This window comes from Camelina sativa, chromosome 11 (genome assembly GCF_030686135.1).
Source record: "Camelina sativa cultivar CO46 ecotype springtype chromosome 11, ASM3068613v1".
Classification (NCBI taxonomy): domain Eukaryota; kingdom Viridiplantae; phylum Streptophyta; class Magnoliopsida; order Brassicales; family Brassicaceae; genus Camelina; species Camelina sativa.
The window spans coordinates 5,723,514-5,739,999 of record NC_141890.1 but is presented as its reverse complement, the minus strand read 5'-3'; the positions used below and the strand labels follow the sequence as shown (position 1 = coordinate 5,739,999).

General features: G+C 32.5%; 3 protein-coding genes and 2 long non-coding RNA genes across 5 annotated transcripts; 4 read left to right on the top strand and 1 right to left on the bottom strand.

Annotated features, from left to right (window-relative positions):
- Nucleotides 1-2,859: 2,859 nt before the first annotated feature.
- LOC104721942 (leucine-rich repeat extensin-like protein 7) lies at nucleotides 2,860-4,584 on the top strand. Its single transcript, XM_010440017.3, has one exon. It carries the CDS (start codon nucleotides 3,168-3,170, stop codon nucleotides 4,368-4,370), a length of 1,203 nt encoding a protein of 400 aa, XP_010438319.2. The 5' UTR covers nucleotides 2,860-3,167; the 3' UTR covers nucleotides 4,371-4,584.
- A 256-nt stretch (nucleotides 4,585-4,840) lies between these two features.
- LOC104721941 (rosmarinate synthase-like) lies at nucleotides 4,841-6,471 on the top strand. Its single transcript, XM_010440016.3, has 2 exons — nucleotides 4,841-5,362; nucleotides 5,445-6,471. The coding sequence occupies exons 1-2, from the start codon at nucleotides 4,889-4,891 to the stop codon at nucleotides 6,360-6,362; spliced, it is 1,392 nt and encodes a 463-aa protein (XP_010438318.1). The 5' UTR covers nucleotides 4,841-4,888; the 3' UTR covers nucleotides 6,363-6,471.
- LOC104721940 (acid phosphatase 1-like) lies at nucleotides 6,397-7,836 on the bottom strand. The gene is made up of 3 exons (XM_010440015.3): nucleotides 7,267-7,836; nucleotides 6,816-7,025; nucleotides 6,397-6,746 (listed from the first exon to the last, which is right to left on the bottom strand). The coding sequence occupies exons 1-3, from the start codon at nucleotides 7,653-7,655 to the stop codon at nucleotides 6,569-6,571; spliced, it is 777 nt and encodes a 258-aa protein (XP_010438317.2). The 5' UTR covers nucleotides 7,656-7,836; the 3' UTR covers nucleotides 6,397-6,568.
- A 5,139-nt stretch (nucleotides 7,837-12,975) lies between these two features.
- On the top strand, nucleotides 12,976-13,668 carry LOC147933664 (uncharacterized). The gene is made up of 2 exons (XR_015572530.1): nucleotides 12,976-13,098; nucleotides 13,434-13,668. It is a non-coding gene; the product is annotated as an uncharacterized LOC147933664 (long non-coding RNA).
- A 994-nt stretch (nucleotides 13,669-14,662) lies between these two features.
- Nucleotides 14,663-15,767, top strand: LOC104721939 (uncharacterized). Its single transcript, XR_757095.2, has 3 exons — nucleotides 14,663-14,843; nucleotides 15,182-15,369; nucleotides 15,522-15,767. It is a non-coding gene; the product is annotated as an uncharacterized LOC104721939 (long non-coding RNA).
- The last annotated feature ends 719 nt before the right edge of the window (nucleotides 15,768-16,486 follow it).

Below are 16,486 nucleotides of genomic sequence, written 5' to 3'. Positions count from 1 at the left end.
ATGTTGATGGAAACTAATTAAGTCGCTGGAAAAAAAGGAAACTAATTAAGTTCTGAAGAAATGTGTGATTGTGTGAGTTTTTTGGTTGGTTTGAAATGGGAGTAGGGAAGTAAAATTGATTCCGGTTAGAAGATTTGAATTGTGGAATCATGGAATCTATACCTGAAGAATATAAGAAGTAATGCCATATTACAAAAGCACTTGTCTATGTTTATGTTTGGTCTCTTTAATCTTTAATTTTCTCCATATAACATTCCAACCTTTGATGCTTTGTTCTCTATAAATTTTCCATATTCCTCTCGTCTCTTCTAGCATATTATCAAATGACCCCTACAACGGCCTAATTCATCGTTGGATTTTTCTACGTGTTCTGTGTGCATCAGTGCATGCTCATCACAAGTTAAAATATCTTAATTAGTTCATTCCGTTATAAAGTTTTTCTTTTAACAAATTTATACTAGTCTACTGAAAAAATGTTATGCGATTCATTTTAAGATTTTTATCCCATTTACACTAGGAAATAAATTGAATTAATGTAAATTTTGACTACCAAGAGTATAAGATAGCAAATTATCAATATTGATCCAAGAGGTTAAGGTTTAGTAGTTAAATGGATCTCCAGGTTTATTTGTGTTCATGGGACATTGGGAGAGGAAAAAGTAAAATCAACATGGGGAGAGATGAGATGAGAGACTTGACCCTTCTGTGCCATGGTTGGATTTCGAAACTCGAATAAAGGCATAAACAGACAATATTTACCTTTATTTCTTACTTCTTTTTAATAATTTTAGTTTTCCCTTTCGACAAATGGATTCGATTTCCCATTTCATATTTTGAACTCATATTATATTCCTCGAAATCGTTTTTAACGTACAAATATTCAAAATCTGATATTATGTTTTTGTACTTTTCTATTCATTTAGTATAACTATTTATTTAAGTACGCAGCATGGTCAGTCTTTATAGAGAGTTAACGTTAAAGACTCCAAGAAAATTTTCTTCTTTTTACTTATGCTTTGTTTGTTTTTATGTGGACTCCATGATTACTAGACAGAGAGTTTTGGCAAATGATAAAAAGAAGAAATTTGTTTAAGCACATGAGGAATATCTTTTTATATATATTTTAAATGTAGTATTAACAAATGTCCAATCTACCTTAGGCTTCTTATGAATTGGGTTTAATGAGCCCATTACAGGCCTACTTTCATTTGAGTATGCCTCCTGATTATTATTTTCCCAGTACGTCTGTACTTAAGATCTTCAAACTGAAACTAAATCGAACTAGTTATCCTAATCAAAATCGAATCCAACTTGAAAAAAATCATTTAATGGATCCAATCGTATACGCAAATTCATTTTTATTTTTTTAATATAAATATTTAGCTAATATATACAACAACAAATTATTTTGTTACTGGGTATGTTCTTACCATAGAGACTGAAAAAAAAATTAAAAAAAAAATTGAACTAATCAAAATTTTCACTTTGATTCAAGAAATATCCAAAAATCTGATTGATTTAGATTTTATTTTAACTCGATAAAAGTTGTTTTCTCCAAACAAAAACTAAACCGACTTAAAAACATGAAACGTACACCAAGCCATAGATATTTTACTTTTCTGTTGGTTTGAAGTCATTTTCTCTCTTTTGTTCTACGAAAAAAAAATCTCCAATGTGAAGTAGGTGCAATCCAAATTTGCATGCGGTATTTTGTCGGCTTTACTTTATTGCTTTTCATTCACATGAAAATCTCATTCACTCCCGTATTGGATACTAATATATTAGCAAATCCAACCAAACCTACCTACCACATACCACGGATATACTTGTCTATAAAGACTATAACGCTCCAATTACTAATGTTCGTAAGCCCTCATGCACGTCCATTATTTTCGGTATACAGATCTCATGCTCTTTAGATGGCCAATACCTTATTTCAGAAAACGGAACGAAGACTTCTCGATTTTGTTTTACAATTTACAGATCACCACAAATTATTTTTCCTATTTTGTTTTCATTCATTGAAAAGTGAAAACTACTTTTTAATAGATCAGTCATATTTATACTGTTCTACCTCAAAAAAAAAGTTCTTTTTGTTCAGCAGCACTGAAAATATAAAAAGACTTCGTGACGTAAATAGTCAAATATCAACTTATAATAAATAGTTGAGCGATGGTATTCATCAAACAGTGGTAACATCAAAATATAAAGAAATATAGCGATGCTAGATACCATCATTTTGTTTCTTGTTTTATAGTGAATGCTTGGAAATCTACAAAATTTTGTTGTTTAGCTTGATCAAGTAAAATAATTTTTATTGTGGGAGTATAAAGCTTTCCTCTCAATAATTATTGCATTGAAAAACATTTGGATTAAATGCAGCTAGATGAAATTGTTTAAATGAAGACACAAATGCATTTGTGCCACTCCATGTGATGCAGTTACTCACACTCCCAAAATCTCTCTCTCTCCCACACAAGTCAACAACACCATATTCAGTCACAAGCTATGCCTTTGATTATTTATAGCCTCATCTAGATTCTGTTCATTTTCTTTTATTTTTATTTTATGTATTGTTACATTCTTGATTACATCTTCTGTCTACAGAATTCGCAATTAATTAGAACTTGTATAGTAGGTAGAAATTAAACCATTATTAATCAAAGTAGTGCATACATTCAAATGACAGATGTAAGAGTTTTCCTTGTGATTCAAAAACATGTGATCCATTATTTACACTAAAATGCATACTTTTTTTTTTTTTTTTGTTGAGAAACACTAAAATGCATACTTTTTTAATGCATTAAAGTTATAAAAAATGGAACAGAAGGCAAAAGAAGATGAACCCGTGATATGATTCATGCAATCATAAGTTGAACACAAACAGTAAACTTAACAAAACAAAGGCAAATGTGACATAACTACACAAGGAACAAATCAGACCTCTTTTTGATAATCTTGTCCCCCTTCTTCATATCATCAATGCTTCTTCAACCACATTTACTCTGTTTTTCATAATCTCTCTCTCTCTCTCTCTCACACACACACACACACACACACACACAATGACACAATCCTCATTAATCCACTGATACAATCACTATTCATTCTCTTTCCTTAAGTGTCAACTCTTACAAAAAGCTACTTTGAAGAAAGAAGAAAAAAAAATGTCTAAGAAGAAGAAAGACAACAACTTAAAGGTTCTCTGTTTCGTCCTGTTTTTGGGTGGTTTGATTCAGACAGATGCTTCTTTTGGAGTAGGAGGTGGTGTTGGAGTCGGAATCGGTGGCGGCGGTGGTGTTTGGATTGGCGGCGGATACAACAACGGTGGTAACCGTAATGCAGTTCCAGGATCAGCTCAGAACAGTGTAGCTTACAATGCACTCCAAGCGTGGAAGTCAGCGATTACAGAGGATCCATCAGGTGTTCTTAAAACATGGGTTGGGTCAGATGTTTGTTCTTACAAAGGTGTGTTCTGTTCTGGTCAAACTATAACCTCCATAGATCTTAACCATGCAAACCTCAAAGGCACACTTGTCAGAGACCTAGCTTTACTCTCAGACCTCAACATCCTCCATCTCAACAGCAACAGATTCTCAGACCAAATCCCAGATTCTTTCAAGAACTTAGTTTCCCTTCAAGAACTTGACCTAAGCAACAACATACTCTCAGGTCCTTTCCCTTTAGTCACACTCTACATCCCAAACCTGGTTTACCTCGATCTCCGGTTCAATAGTTTCTCCGGTTTAATCCCTGAAGAGCTTTTCAACAAACGGTTAGACGCGATTCTCCTCAACAACAACCAATTCGCCGGAGAGATACCAAGAAACCTCGGGAACTCTCCGGCTTCGGTGATTAATCTCGCGAACAACAGATTCTCCGGCGAAATCCCGACGAGTTTTGGCCTCACGGGATCGAGGGTGAAGGAAGTTTTGCTCTTGAATAACCAGTTAACCGGTTGTATACCGGAATCTGTTGGTATGTTCTCCGATATCCAAGTCTTTGACGTAAGCTACAATTCATTGATGGGTCATGTCCCAGAGACCATCTCTTGCTTGTCGGCGATTGAAATTTTGAATCTTGCCCACAATAAATTCTCCGGCGAGGTTCCTGATTTGGTCTGTTCGTTGAGGAGTTTGATTAATCTCACTGTTTCTTTCAACTTCTTCTCTGGCTTTAGCTCTCAATGTTATTCCAGGATTAGTTTCGGGTTTGATTTCGTCGGTAATTGTATCCCCGGGAGGAACTCGCAGCGGCCTCAGCCGGATTGTTCTGGTTATTCCGGCGGTGCTATGAGCTGTTTTAGGATTCCGACGCAGCCTTTAGCTTGTGCTGCAATAAGTGTTGGACTGAAAGAGGGTAACGATTAGTACACTTCATCTCTTCCATAATAGTTTAGATTTTGATCCTAGAAGCTTTGTTTATGCGTAAAGATGTATCCTTTTTGTGATTTGATTAGTTAAATTAGTAACCAGTTCAATGTTAAAGCTAAGTCATCTTCTGTGTAATCGAATTGTGCTAATGTCTTCTTTTTTTTTGTAAAATCTAACATAAGAATAAGATGCCATTATATGTAAATTAAAACCATACGTTGTTCACGCAATACGATCAGCCAGGGGGCACAAATTTACGTATTTGAAGATTATTTTAAGGGTAGTGAGAGGAATCCGACCGTAACAGAAACATGTTTTAAGGGACCATGAAAATTTTACATTCCCTTAGGAGAGGGTTGTTTAGTTCATGGGAAAAGAATGTGTTGAGAACATGAAATTATTTGTAAATACTAAATACATACCAACAAACGCACATGTTATATATATATATATGGTATGTACGAAAATGTACAAGCACATCAAAACTGGATTGTAACCAAAGAACAAAACAAAAAATGTTTGCCAAAGAGAAGACAATAATGGAGGAGGACTGTGTGAGATTCATATGCAAAAGAACTGTGGTGAGCACTAGATCGATCGAGCCAGGGAGATTATACAAGTTTTCGGTATTGGACCACGTTATGGAACCAAACCATATTCGTCTAGTGTACTATTACCGGTCTTCCAAGACTAGAGAACCGGGAGAAATCACGAAAAAGTTAAGGGAGTCATTAGCATACACACTCAATTGTTATCCGATTGTAACCGGAAGATTGGTTAAGGAAACTGATGGTAAGGAAGAAAAGGAGGATGTAAACCCGCGGTGGAAGGTGAAGAGCAACGACGCTGGCGTGAGGATGGTGGAGGCGAGAGCAGCCGGGTCAGTTGAGGAATGGCTTAGGAGTGTTAATAGAGAGGAGGAACTCAAGCTTGTTCATTGGGAAGACATGTACCAACTTCATTATTATTGGTCTACCTTTAATGTTCAGGTATATGTATAATCCAGTTTATTCTGGTTTGGTTTAGTACGGTCTGGTTTTGTCTTATGTATTGGTTTCTTTTTATGTATAGGTGACTGAGTTTGAAAGTGGTGGGTTAGCTATTGGGTTAAGTTGTAGCCATCTCTTAGCTGATTCAGTCTGTGCAATGATGTTTATTCGAGCTTGGGCAGATTTAACTCTGTCTCGATCCATGATGGCTCCACCAATCTTCCACCCGTTGCCGCCTCGCCGGTTTGTTAACGAGAGAGTGATCTCTAACAACCAACTGCTTAGCCAGTACATCAAATCTTGTTCTCTAATGGTTTCACCGTCAAACGTTACCGAGGACCATATGGTCACCGTTACTCTTCTATTCCCGGATCCGTTGGTCAGAGCAGGCGATAATGAGCCAGGGATTTCGACATTTGAGATTTTGGCCGGACTATTTTGGATATGTGTGAGTCGAGCCAAAGGGAAGAGAAACGAGCTCATGGACATGTCCTTGTGTTTAGACGTTAGAAAATTACTGCGTTTAGACCAAAGCTATTTTGGTAATTGCATGGTTTATCACAAGGTTCCCTATTCTAAACCGGTTAAAACCAAAGACAAAATGTTATTATTGTTTCACGCTGTTGAAGAGATTCAAAACATAACTAAGAGACTAGACTACGACACGGTGATGGATTTGATCGAATGGCTGGGTAGCAATAATAATGGTGCGATATCTAATGGTTCGGATCTCGTGTGTACTAATTTAGAGAACATGTCTCATCCGCGTCCAATGATGTTCGAGGAAGATTTGGTTCTGAGCCACGTTTCTTGTTATGTTAAAGGACCTGTAGCTGGAGGTGGACAAGTCATAGTGCTTCCCTCACCGTCAGGTAAGGGACAAAAGAGCCGAGTGGTTATGGTCAGTCTTCCTGAAAGAGAGATGGTTAAGGTTGTAGAGGATGAGCTTCTTCTAAGCTTTTCTCCGGTTGTAATAATGAAAAATACAAAACAAATATAATCAATAAACTAACACTACACTAGTCTCTTACATATTTTGGAACAATGGAGAGTTTTTTTTTTTTGAAATAATCACAGAAATTACAAAAGATATATAAGTTGTTATTCGTTACATGTCTAAAAATTGGCTGATTGATTGTTCTTTCAAATCCCCAAAATCACGTTTTAATACTAATGTCTAAACATACACAAGCCAGAACCGGGTGATCAAGCAATGTAGTACATGGGATTTGGGACTTTGAAAGAACGATCAGCCACGGCAAAACCAAGAAGATCACTCCATTGATCACCGGTGTTGCCTCGGATTTTGAAACCTTCCTCAATCAGTTTCGACCGCTGCTCTGATTTGTAATTTGTAGCTGATGTCCCTTGATCTTTTGGACCTCTGCAATCAGAATCTTTATATTAGTTATACTTACACCAATTTGGTATGGAATGTTTTGGTATAGCTTACCTCAAGAGGAGCCGTTCCCAACCGGAATAACCGGCGTCGCGGAGATTTGTCTCAGTGAAACTCCTTTGATCCTCGTCTCGTCCGGTTAGCAAAATGATAGTGAAACCAAGTTTCTTGAGAGCATTATAAAGTCTTAAACTCGCATCAAAAGCTGGAGCTGTTCCTTGTACTACCCACTCATTAAAAGTATTCGACTCGAATGGTTCAGACCTAAACCAACCACAAAAAAAGAAAAACAATCTAACCGATCGGTACACTAAAAATAATCGCTACAATTACAATAGAACCGGCGATCTTAAACCAATAACCGGATCTATAATTCACAAATTCAGTCGTGGGGTCTCAGACTCCGGTTTTGTAGGTCGACGATGTAAAGTCATCAGGGCCGTTGATTTTAAACTCACATTATAGATAAAATATAATCGAACGGCTAATAATAGAGAGAACATACCCGTAACCATGAGCCTTGTAGTAGTCGATATTAGTGAGGAGCGTCTCGTCGATATCGAAGATCCACACGTCCTTGCCGTCGCCGGAGATTTCAACCGTCTTCGCGAAAGCGATGGCGTAATCGGCGATGACGTTGTAATCGGATAAGAACTGTTCTCCGTTGAGATAATCAGCGACTGAATCGACGCAAACGGACGGGATCACATCCCAAGTTCCGGCGTTGTTGGTCTCGGCGGCTAATCTCCAACTGTCGCAGTAGCGAGATCCGTCGTCGCTTCCCGGGAGTTTGATGAAGGAGGTGCGAGTAGAGATGGACGAATCGATTAAGAAGACGAAGACGAAGAAGAAGAAGAAGAACCAAATCGAAAGGCTAAGAGGAGAAGACGCCATTGGAGCGAGATTTAGAAAGAGAAAGTGACTTTCTCCCAATTTTATATTTTAGTTATCGTTATGTAATTCTTATTACCAGTGTTCTAAAACGCGCTACCCGCTCTCTAGGCGATAGACGAAAGTCTAGCATTTAGTTGTATAAGCGGGTGTTTAGACAGAATTTATACGGATATTTGTATATATTATATAAATTATATATATATATATGTAATATACAAATTATAAAATAGCTATATTCTTAAAGTTGATGTGTATGCATATACAATCATAATTCATACCAGCTGAATTTTGATGATAATTCCTTGTATTTTTTACTGAAAAAACAATTCAAAATAGAAACAGAAACATTTAAATAATAAAATCATGACAATAGAATGATTGTTACTCCAACAGTCGATGTATATACACTTCACAAGGAATAGCCACGAATAATAAACCAAAGGTATGAACAAAGATATCAACAAACTATTACTAGTATAGCATAATATTAAATAACAAAGAAAGAATTGTACTACAAAAGCTACAATAAACGAAAGTGACCATGAAGCAGTTCACGTTGGGAAGAAGATCAATCGGAATAGAGAAACAAACCAAAGAGGAATACAGAATAACAGAGAAGAGCAACAGAAATTAACGAGTTATGAATACGAGAGGTATATAACCCAGAAATATATCAATTTGGGATTGTACTTAGGGTTTTTCATTAAGTATTAAGAAACTAGGTTTTTGTCCACTTAAGAAAACGTATGGACGACGTCTCGGCGGTGTCGTATATGCGGACTATGCAGTGCCGAGGCGCCCATTTTATATGAAAACGCATAATAAACTGTATAGGATGTATTCGATACGTTACGACACCAAATAGAGAATAGGCGGCGCATATACAGACTAGACGTCCGCGTTTTAGAACACTGCTTATTACTAAACCAAAGTTTATAATTAGTTAAATTATACTTTAGTAGTAGTATTATTAATAAGCTTAATAAGGATCATAAGTCATCTTTTTCTCTGTAATCTAATCATATTTGTTAGAGGATTCAAGTTTACTGATGAACTAGATACAAGAGAAACAAATTAATCTTTTGTTTTTGTTTTTGAAATAGCATTATAACGTAAAAAATTATGAAAGCAGAAATAAAAAGTACGAAAATAAAGTGAGTAGATTTTTGCTTCTTTTTCATAATTGGGTAACGTAAAATATCTTTTTTTTTGGGCAAAGTGTAACGTAAAATATCTATGCATACTAAATTAAGAAGATAGTAGATGCGGATCCCGCACGTTCGTGCGAAATTATATTTATAAATAAATTGTTTTGATATAGTATTTATAACTCAAACTCATACCAATTCAGTATTTTGTTTAATTTTTGGCTTGGTTTCAATCTAATATATTAGTGTTTGGATATCAAAAATAATATAGGTTTTACCTATACTTATAAAATCGAATGATCGAGCGATCGAACCAGTATCAAACTGAACCATATTTTTACTAAACTCATGAAACCAATACAACCAATTGAGTATAAAACCGATTAAAAACCGTTGAAGACAAATATAAATATTTAGGGTCGTTGTAATCTCATTTTGTTCTATCCCATTTTGTAATATACATATTCTCAAATTCCCGTCGCATAACAGAATACATTTCCAATATGGAACGTTCCAAGTATGAGATCAATTTTGTATTTCAGATTGGAAACGGGGCAGGACAGAACCACAAATTTCGGAAGTCATATGATATAATAATAAATATAGGAAACACAATATAATTTATAGTGTGTCATATGATATAATAATAATTTCCAAAATTAGTTGACTTCTTTATTTTTGTTAAATTTATATTTGCTTCATCTATATTGTATTACATTTCTTTTTTTCTTATTTTTTAACTATTTAATTTTATGTAAATTTTATAAAAACATTTTTAGATAAATAAACTTAAAAAAAACATTTTTTCTATAAAGAAAGATGATATTTTTTGTTATTAATTTTCAATGGTTGATAAAAAACAAAACATAGAATTGGAAATGCGAAAGTTTAGCCACTTACTCCATTGGTATCCTACTGGTTTAGTCTCGTCTTGTTTAGGGTCTAATCCAATGTACACATATGTACTCATTCTTTCAGGTCTTCGTCAACATTGATTCGCTTTTTACCCTGGCAACCCTCGATCTTCTTTCTTTAGATCTTTGTCGACATTGATTCGTTTAGTGTGCTTCTTTCTCTTATGTATGAGACATTAGATTTTCCTTCTCTAACCTATGAGACGGTAGTTATGCAATTTTCATAATATGGTTTGTGAGTTTGCTTAAAATCCTGTCAGTGTAAATTTCATATGCAATTTTAGAGATTTGATGATTATAAATAAATTGATAAACATTTCTGAAAGTATTCAACATTATAAACGATAAATGAAATATTGCAAAACGATTTCAATGAGATGGATAGAAGCAAAAATTATATCAAGGTCTGCTATTATATTCCTCTACAAATACATGTTTAAAAAGTCAAGTATGTTTAGAAAAACAAAAGGTAATTAATTATAGTAAGATAACACAAAACATATGAGAGTTCTTTAACTCATGAAAATTTTCTGATCATTACATTATAAGGAAAAGTGAATTAGACCGATGTTTTCTATGGATTCACGTCTGTTATTTGCCTCTTGAAACAGATGTTTGTTCTTTTTTCACACAAACATGGATTATAGTCTTTTATTCGGAACTATCTCACATTCTCTCACTCGGTCACTCCTAACCTGAAATTAGGACAACCATAGAGAAGAGTTACATTATGAATGGGCAAATAAACAATATATCCAAAGTAAGAGTGACGAACCTTATTCCCAGCTTTTGTCACTTTGAAACACCTCTTGGAAAAGGACATCCAACTTTTTTTCTCATATATGAAAGATGATCTTTAGTACTTGTGATTTTAGAGACTGCTAAATAGAGTTTTAAAATAACATTTAAGAATATAAACAGTTTTTAATCACTTTCCACTATTTAGTCTTAGCACTTTAGAGTTGTAAGAAACCTCATTAGATTGCAACAGCTCAATGATGGTTTTGTGGAAGCAGAAGAAAGTAGTCTTTTATAAAGAGAACCAATTCTTCTTGTGGCTTAGTTTCAAGAACATGTTAGAGCAAGACCGTCTTTTGGTAATCTAAAACATAAACTGTTGAAGTACAAATTAGAAAATTTGTAGTTCATCTATATTATATTCCTATAGACTTACAATTGGTTTACTTGTCTTGTTTAAGATTATCTGCACAACACATCAAATGTTTAGTACACTCGCAACATAAAACGTGAAATTTCATATAACAAAAAAAAAACAGAAATTAAATAGAGTATTGTATAAGTCTAAAACATACATAAAAGTTGCCATGAAAAAAAGAGAAGATGCCTAAGGATTTTTTATATTGAAGTAATACGTGGTTTGGTTTGTGAATCAATGATAAGAGTAGTACTTATTTATAAAGAGGATCAGTGGGCAAGCACAAAACTTAGCAATAAAGGTTGTTAACGACGTTTTAGGCAATACATTAGATTTTCTGTTTTTATAGATTTTAATGTTCATATATAGATTTTGTGTTAGAAAGATTTACATTTAGTTTATAGATTTGGAGAAAAAAATCAAATTCGAATCGCGTTAATCACGACTTGGAGAAAAAATTCAAGTTCGAATTATTAGTTAAATTGTAGTAGCTATGTCAAGTACCACTTATTAGAGAGATATATTTTATCTACTGTCAGTTTAAATGCTAATATCTATATATGTCAACGTTTATCTTTCTGTTTAAAATGTAAAAAATGGTAATCAAATATACTATAGTTAATATTCAGCACGATTTTTATGGTATCTTATAATGATTATTGTTTTTTAGTTTTCACTTTTCACGAAGATGTGATAGCAAATGAAAAAGCAACCGATGTCATTATTCATGATCCGCGTGTCTTAATAAAGATCCGAACGGAACATATCCGACCCAACATAAGATCCGCGTCTTTTGTTTTGTAAACGGGTTACCATGCTTTTAAAACTGCTTGGATACACCCTTTCTAACAGAGGCAATATATGAAATTCTTGTTTTTCTATTTTTTTTATACCTAAATGTGCTTCCCAATTAATAGTATAGATGATGAATCGAATTCTTTATAGCAATGTAATGTTTTTTACTAAATCGATTACTAGGTACAGATCCGCACGTACGTGCATGATTGATTTCAAAAACTATGTTTACTATAAGATTTATAATATATTATGTACGCATAGAGTTACATTTATAGATATAATTATTTGTTAAATCATTTACAGTTCAAACTTATATTATAGTTTGGTTTCATTCAATTTGTGATTTGTGAAATAATAAAGGTTTCAGCATAAAATTAAGATTCACAAAACAACATACCCGAATCAAACGTTTACTGAATTAGTGATTAATCATAATTGTATAAAACTTGTAAATTATGAAACGGATAAAAACCATCAAAACGATTAAAACTTCTCGAAACGAATAACCTAAATTCTTAAACGGGTCAAACCCGTCCCGGTAGCCATACTCCATAAGTAGTATAACATTTTTTTATCTATTAAAACTCGTCCCTCAAATTTTTTAAGAAATAATATTAAAATATATCAGATTTTATATTTTTTAATATGTTAATTTTGAAATTAAGGAATCTTTAATATACGTTTGTCTTATATATGAGAAATTTTCTTTAGGGAAAACTGAAAATTAGGATTTGCATAAGTTTAAATATTTTATAGTTTAAAATAAATTTAAGATGCCGTCAAATGTTTTTTTTAAAGATTTTCCAATATATCTTATTCAAAATTAATTTCAATTTTTGGTCAAAAAATTTTAAACAATAAGAAATAATATTATTTATATTTTTGAAAATATAATTTAAATAAATATTTTTTACATCTCCTGTTATAATTTTTTTATTATATTATAATACATAGGTTTTGAAAATAATTTCGAAAACATGTAGGGAATAATATTTATTAATATTTGAATAATATTTACCAATTTTAGAATTTGTGTATATAAATAAATTGAATAGCAATGACAGTTTTATGTAATATTATAGAATATTAAGGGTAAGTAATAAATTGGACACAAAGCTCTCTGACGACGACACATCAGCTTTTTTTCAAGAATACTTCTCTTTTAATATATAATGAATTCAAATAATGTTTTTATTCTCTCATTCACATTAATTTTAGTAGATATGTTCCCATAAAGAGTTTTTTTTTTTGGTTTAATGTTATGTACGTTTCTCTTGTCACTTGTAAATCTATATATAAACATATTTTAAGTCTATCCTCCCACTTCAAATATCAAAAAAAGTTCAATAGTATCCTCTAATTTTCTCTGCAAGTCATGTCTAAACTTTTGTATTCGTATTTGTTCATCTCCATGTTTGTTCTCTCAGGCAAATTACCTTAAGATTTCATTAAACATGTTATAAAACTCCTTTTTTTTGTTTTTTTTTTTGCAATCGTGCATCTGATTGTTAAATCAGAGTCAGTTTCTTCAGTGTTTTTAAAACATATAATTAATTTAATTCATAAAAAACTATTGAGATTGTGACTTGACACGATAGATCGATGGTTAATTCGTTTGCAACTAATAATATTGTACCATCACATATTTTTGAAATTCTATGTTTCCATACTTCTGAACTAATCATTATACTGCTCGTACGTTTATTTAATATACTGAAATTATTTTTGTAAGCTTATTTAAAATAAGTTCTTTGTTTTTTAGCTTTGGCAACTTCAGAGGGAGACGGACCAAAAAGGTGTAGTGCGATCGAACAACTTAGCAAGCCATGCAATTTTCAAGAATGCAAAACATTTTGTGGTACGAAGTTTGACGGGGATGGCCTTTGCCCCGAAAAGAACAAAGATATTTGCGCTTGTGTTTACGATTGCTAAGCTGAGATCTCGTATGTTTGTTAATTACTTGGAGATGAATAAACTAAAATATGCTTTTGAGAATATATATTCTAGTATCTTTCGAGTGATTTTTTGGTGTTTAGTATCTTTCGAGTGATTGAACCTTAACAAGCACAAAAATTAATTAATAATATAGCCGTTCCCTTTTCTATCCCACAAACCGGTGTTAACTTAGTTAACAGTATCCTCTCATTTTTCGCGAGACATGGCCAAATTACTTGAGGATAAAAAAAAATATACATATTCTAGAATCTCACGGCCAAATTTTACTTCTAATACAAAAAAAAAAAAACTTCTTAAGAAAAGGAAAGTAAATGATTTGTTGCTTCTTTTTCATATTTCGTAACGTAAAATCTTATAAGATATGCTGATTATATATTTATTTTTGATAAAAAAAAAGTCTTAGGAACATAAATTTGATTCTCTCCACATTAAATTAAATAATTTGACTATCTCGTGTTCAAATTAAGGGGAATGTATTGGTTTAGGATTTAGAAAAAATTTTAATGACTTTATGTTCTTGCTGATTGTTAGAATCATAGAAAATTGAAAGTAAAAAATGAAGGATTCTAAGAGATTGTTTAGGAAGTTTTTTAAAATCTTGATGATTTGTTTTATCTAATCTTGTAAAATCTTTCTATTTGATGAAAGAGTTTTCATGACTTTTGTTATGAAGGAAATGATATAAAATCCTAAACCAATAACATAAAATTTGAATTCATTAACAATCCAAGATTCTTTTGTTTTACTTGAATAACATAAAACTTTTAATGACTTTATAAAACTCTTAATCCAATAACACTAGATTTATCAAGATTTTAGATAACTTTTTACAAATCCACAACCAATAACACTAATTTTTTAAAGAGTTTTTAAAAATCTTGATTGAATAACAACATATTTTACCTAACTTTTAAAGTCATTAAAATTCTTTCTAAATCCTAAACCAATACCTCCCCTAAATAATTTGATTCTCTCCACATTACAATTATTTATTTACCCTTTTTACGTTTTGGTCAAAGATCTTCCTGAAAAGAGTTTCTATTTATTTTTCTCTACTGTATATAAAAACGTTCTTTCTCTATCCGATGTTCAAATATTAAAAAGTTTCTCCAAACAAAAAAAAATTAATAGATCAACAGTATCCTCTATTTTTCTCTGCAAGTCATGTCCAAACTTTTGTATTCGTATTTGTTCATCTCCATGCTTCTTCTCTCAGGTAAACTTTAGATTTCATTAAACATGTTATAAAACTCAGATATTATTTTTTTGCAATCGATGCATCTGATTATTTAAACAGAGTCAGGTTCTTCAGTCTTTTTAAAACATATAATTTATTTAATTCGTATATAATTATCGAGTGTGACTTGAAGCGATGGATCGATGGTTAGTTTTGCAAACTAATAATATTGTACCATCACATATTTTCGAAATTCTAGGTTCCCATACTTTTGAACTAATCATTATCACATAGAGTATGCTCGTACGTTTATTTAATATACTTAAATATTAATTATTATCGTAAACTTGTCAATTTTGTTTTGTTTTTGTTTTTAGCTTCTTTGGCTTTGGCAATTTCACAGGGAGAGGGACCAAAGTTGTGTACTCGCGCCATAAAACTTATCAGGCCATGCAGTAATCCAAAATGCAACGAAATTTGTTCTAAAACGTACGACGGGGATGGCCATTGTGAAGGACCTCATACGTGTGGTTGTGTTTACCTTTGCTAAGCTGAGATATATCTCGTATGTTATTAAACTGAATTAATTATGAGAAAACCATTTAATTTCTAATTTCGTATGGGTATTGGCTAATTATAATTTCTTTTGTGTGGTCGCGACAAGTAATATGATACAAAATTGCAACTCTAAAACGATTCACAACGTTGATGATGCAGCTCTATGATGATTATGCCTATTATGGTTGTTGAAAAATGCGGTAGAGGGAGATGAGAAACTTCACAAATTAAACCATCTGAAACATCAAAACGAAAAGATGCAGAGTTCGTTTAACTTTTTTTCTTTGGTTCACTAGTTTGAAATGTGGCAGTGAGATACTAGAATATGTATATTTATTACTTCCATCTCACTGCCAAATTTTACTTTCAATACAAATAATGTGGAAATAATATCTGATTTTACTTTTATAGATCGACTTTTGGTGGTGGTTTGATTTGTTTTTGGTTCCTTTGGTTTGAGACTGATGTGTTTTTCTCTTCTACCAAGGCTAATTGGAGTAATGGATATATATATATATTTTTTAGCTTGTACTGGTGATGTCTCTTAAGTTCAGATTTAAGGTGTTTAGATGGAATCTTTTGTTGCGGGATCGAAGAATGAGTTTCTTTTTCAAGTCTTAATTGGTGTTTTGCTGCAATTCAAAAAGAGATTCTTGTGATTGGAGATTTCGACGTTAGACCAAGTTGTCAGCAGTGAAAGATGATCGGCATTTCTCTCCTCTTCACATGTATCGATATGTTTTTACACGTGTCTTTGTCTGCCATCTAATTTTGTCTTTTTGTCACACCAAAAGTGCTTAAATTTGAAAGCATGGGTAAATTATTTCAAAATTTTGATCCAAAAAAAGTCCAAATTGCTTGGAATGACATCTAATGTTATACGTTAGTTGCTTGGAATGTTTGAAAAAAAAAAAAAAACTGATGCTTGAATGATGAATAAAATATCTAAGAACAGAGATTAATAATATCTGACGATTAGTTCTTTTTGACTAATATATCTAAGCACAAAAATAGTATATGCTGAGATACTATATCATATGCTGTTAAACCAGACCTATACATTCTAAATGTTATCGTACCTTGAGTTACTTCGAGAATGAAATAAAAAGATGCTTTTAAAAATA

Coding starts and splice junctions, on each gene's coding strand:
- LOC104721942 (XM_010440017.3), top strand. CDS start 3,168: ATGTCTAAGAAGAAGAAAGACAACAACTTAAAGGTTCTCTGTTTCGTC.
- LOC104721941 (XM_010440016.3), top strand. CDS start 4,889: ATGTTTGCCAAAGAGAAGACAATAATGGAGGAGGACTGTGTGAGATTC. Junction 5,363..5,444: donor GGTCTACCTTTAATGTTCAG/GTATATGTATAA, acceptor TTTTATGTATAG/GTGACTGAGTTTGAAAGTGG.
- LOC104721940 (XM_010440015.3), bottom strand. CDS start 7,655: ATGGCGTCTTCTCCTCTTAGCCTTTCGATTTGGTTCTTCTTCTTCTTC. Junction 7,026..7,266: donor TACAAGGCTCATGGTTACGG/GTATGTTCTCTC, acceptor TGGTTGGTTTAG/GTCTGAACCATTCGAGTCGA. Junction 6,747..6,815: donor TGGGAACGGCTCCTCTTGAG/GTAAGCTATACC, acceptor TTCTGATTGCAG/AGGTCCAAAAGATCAAGGGA.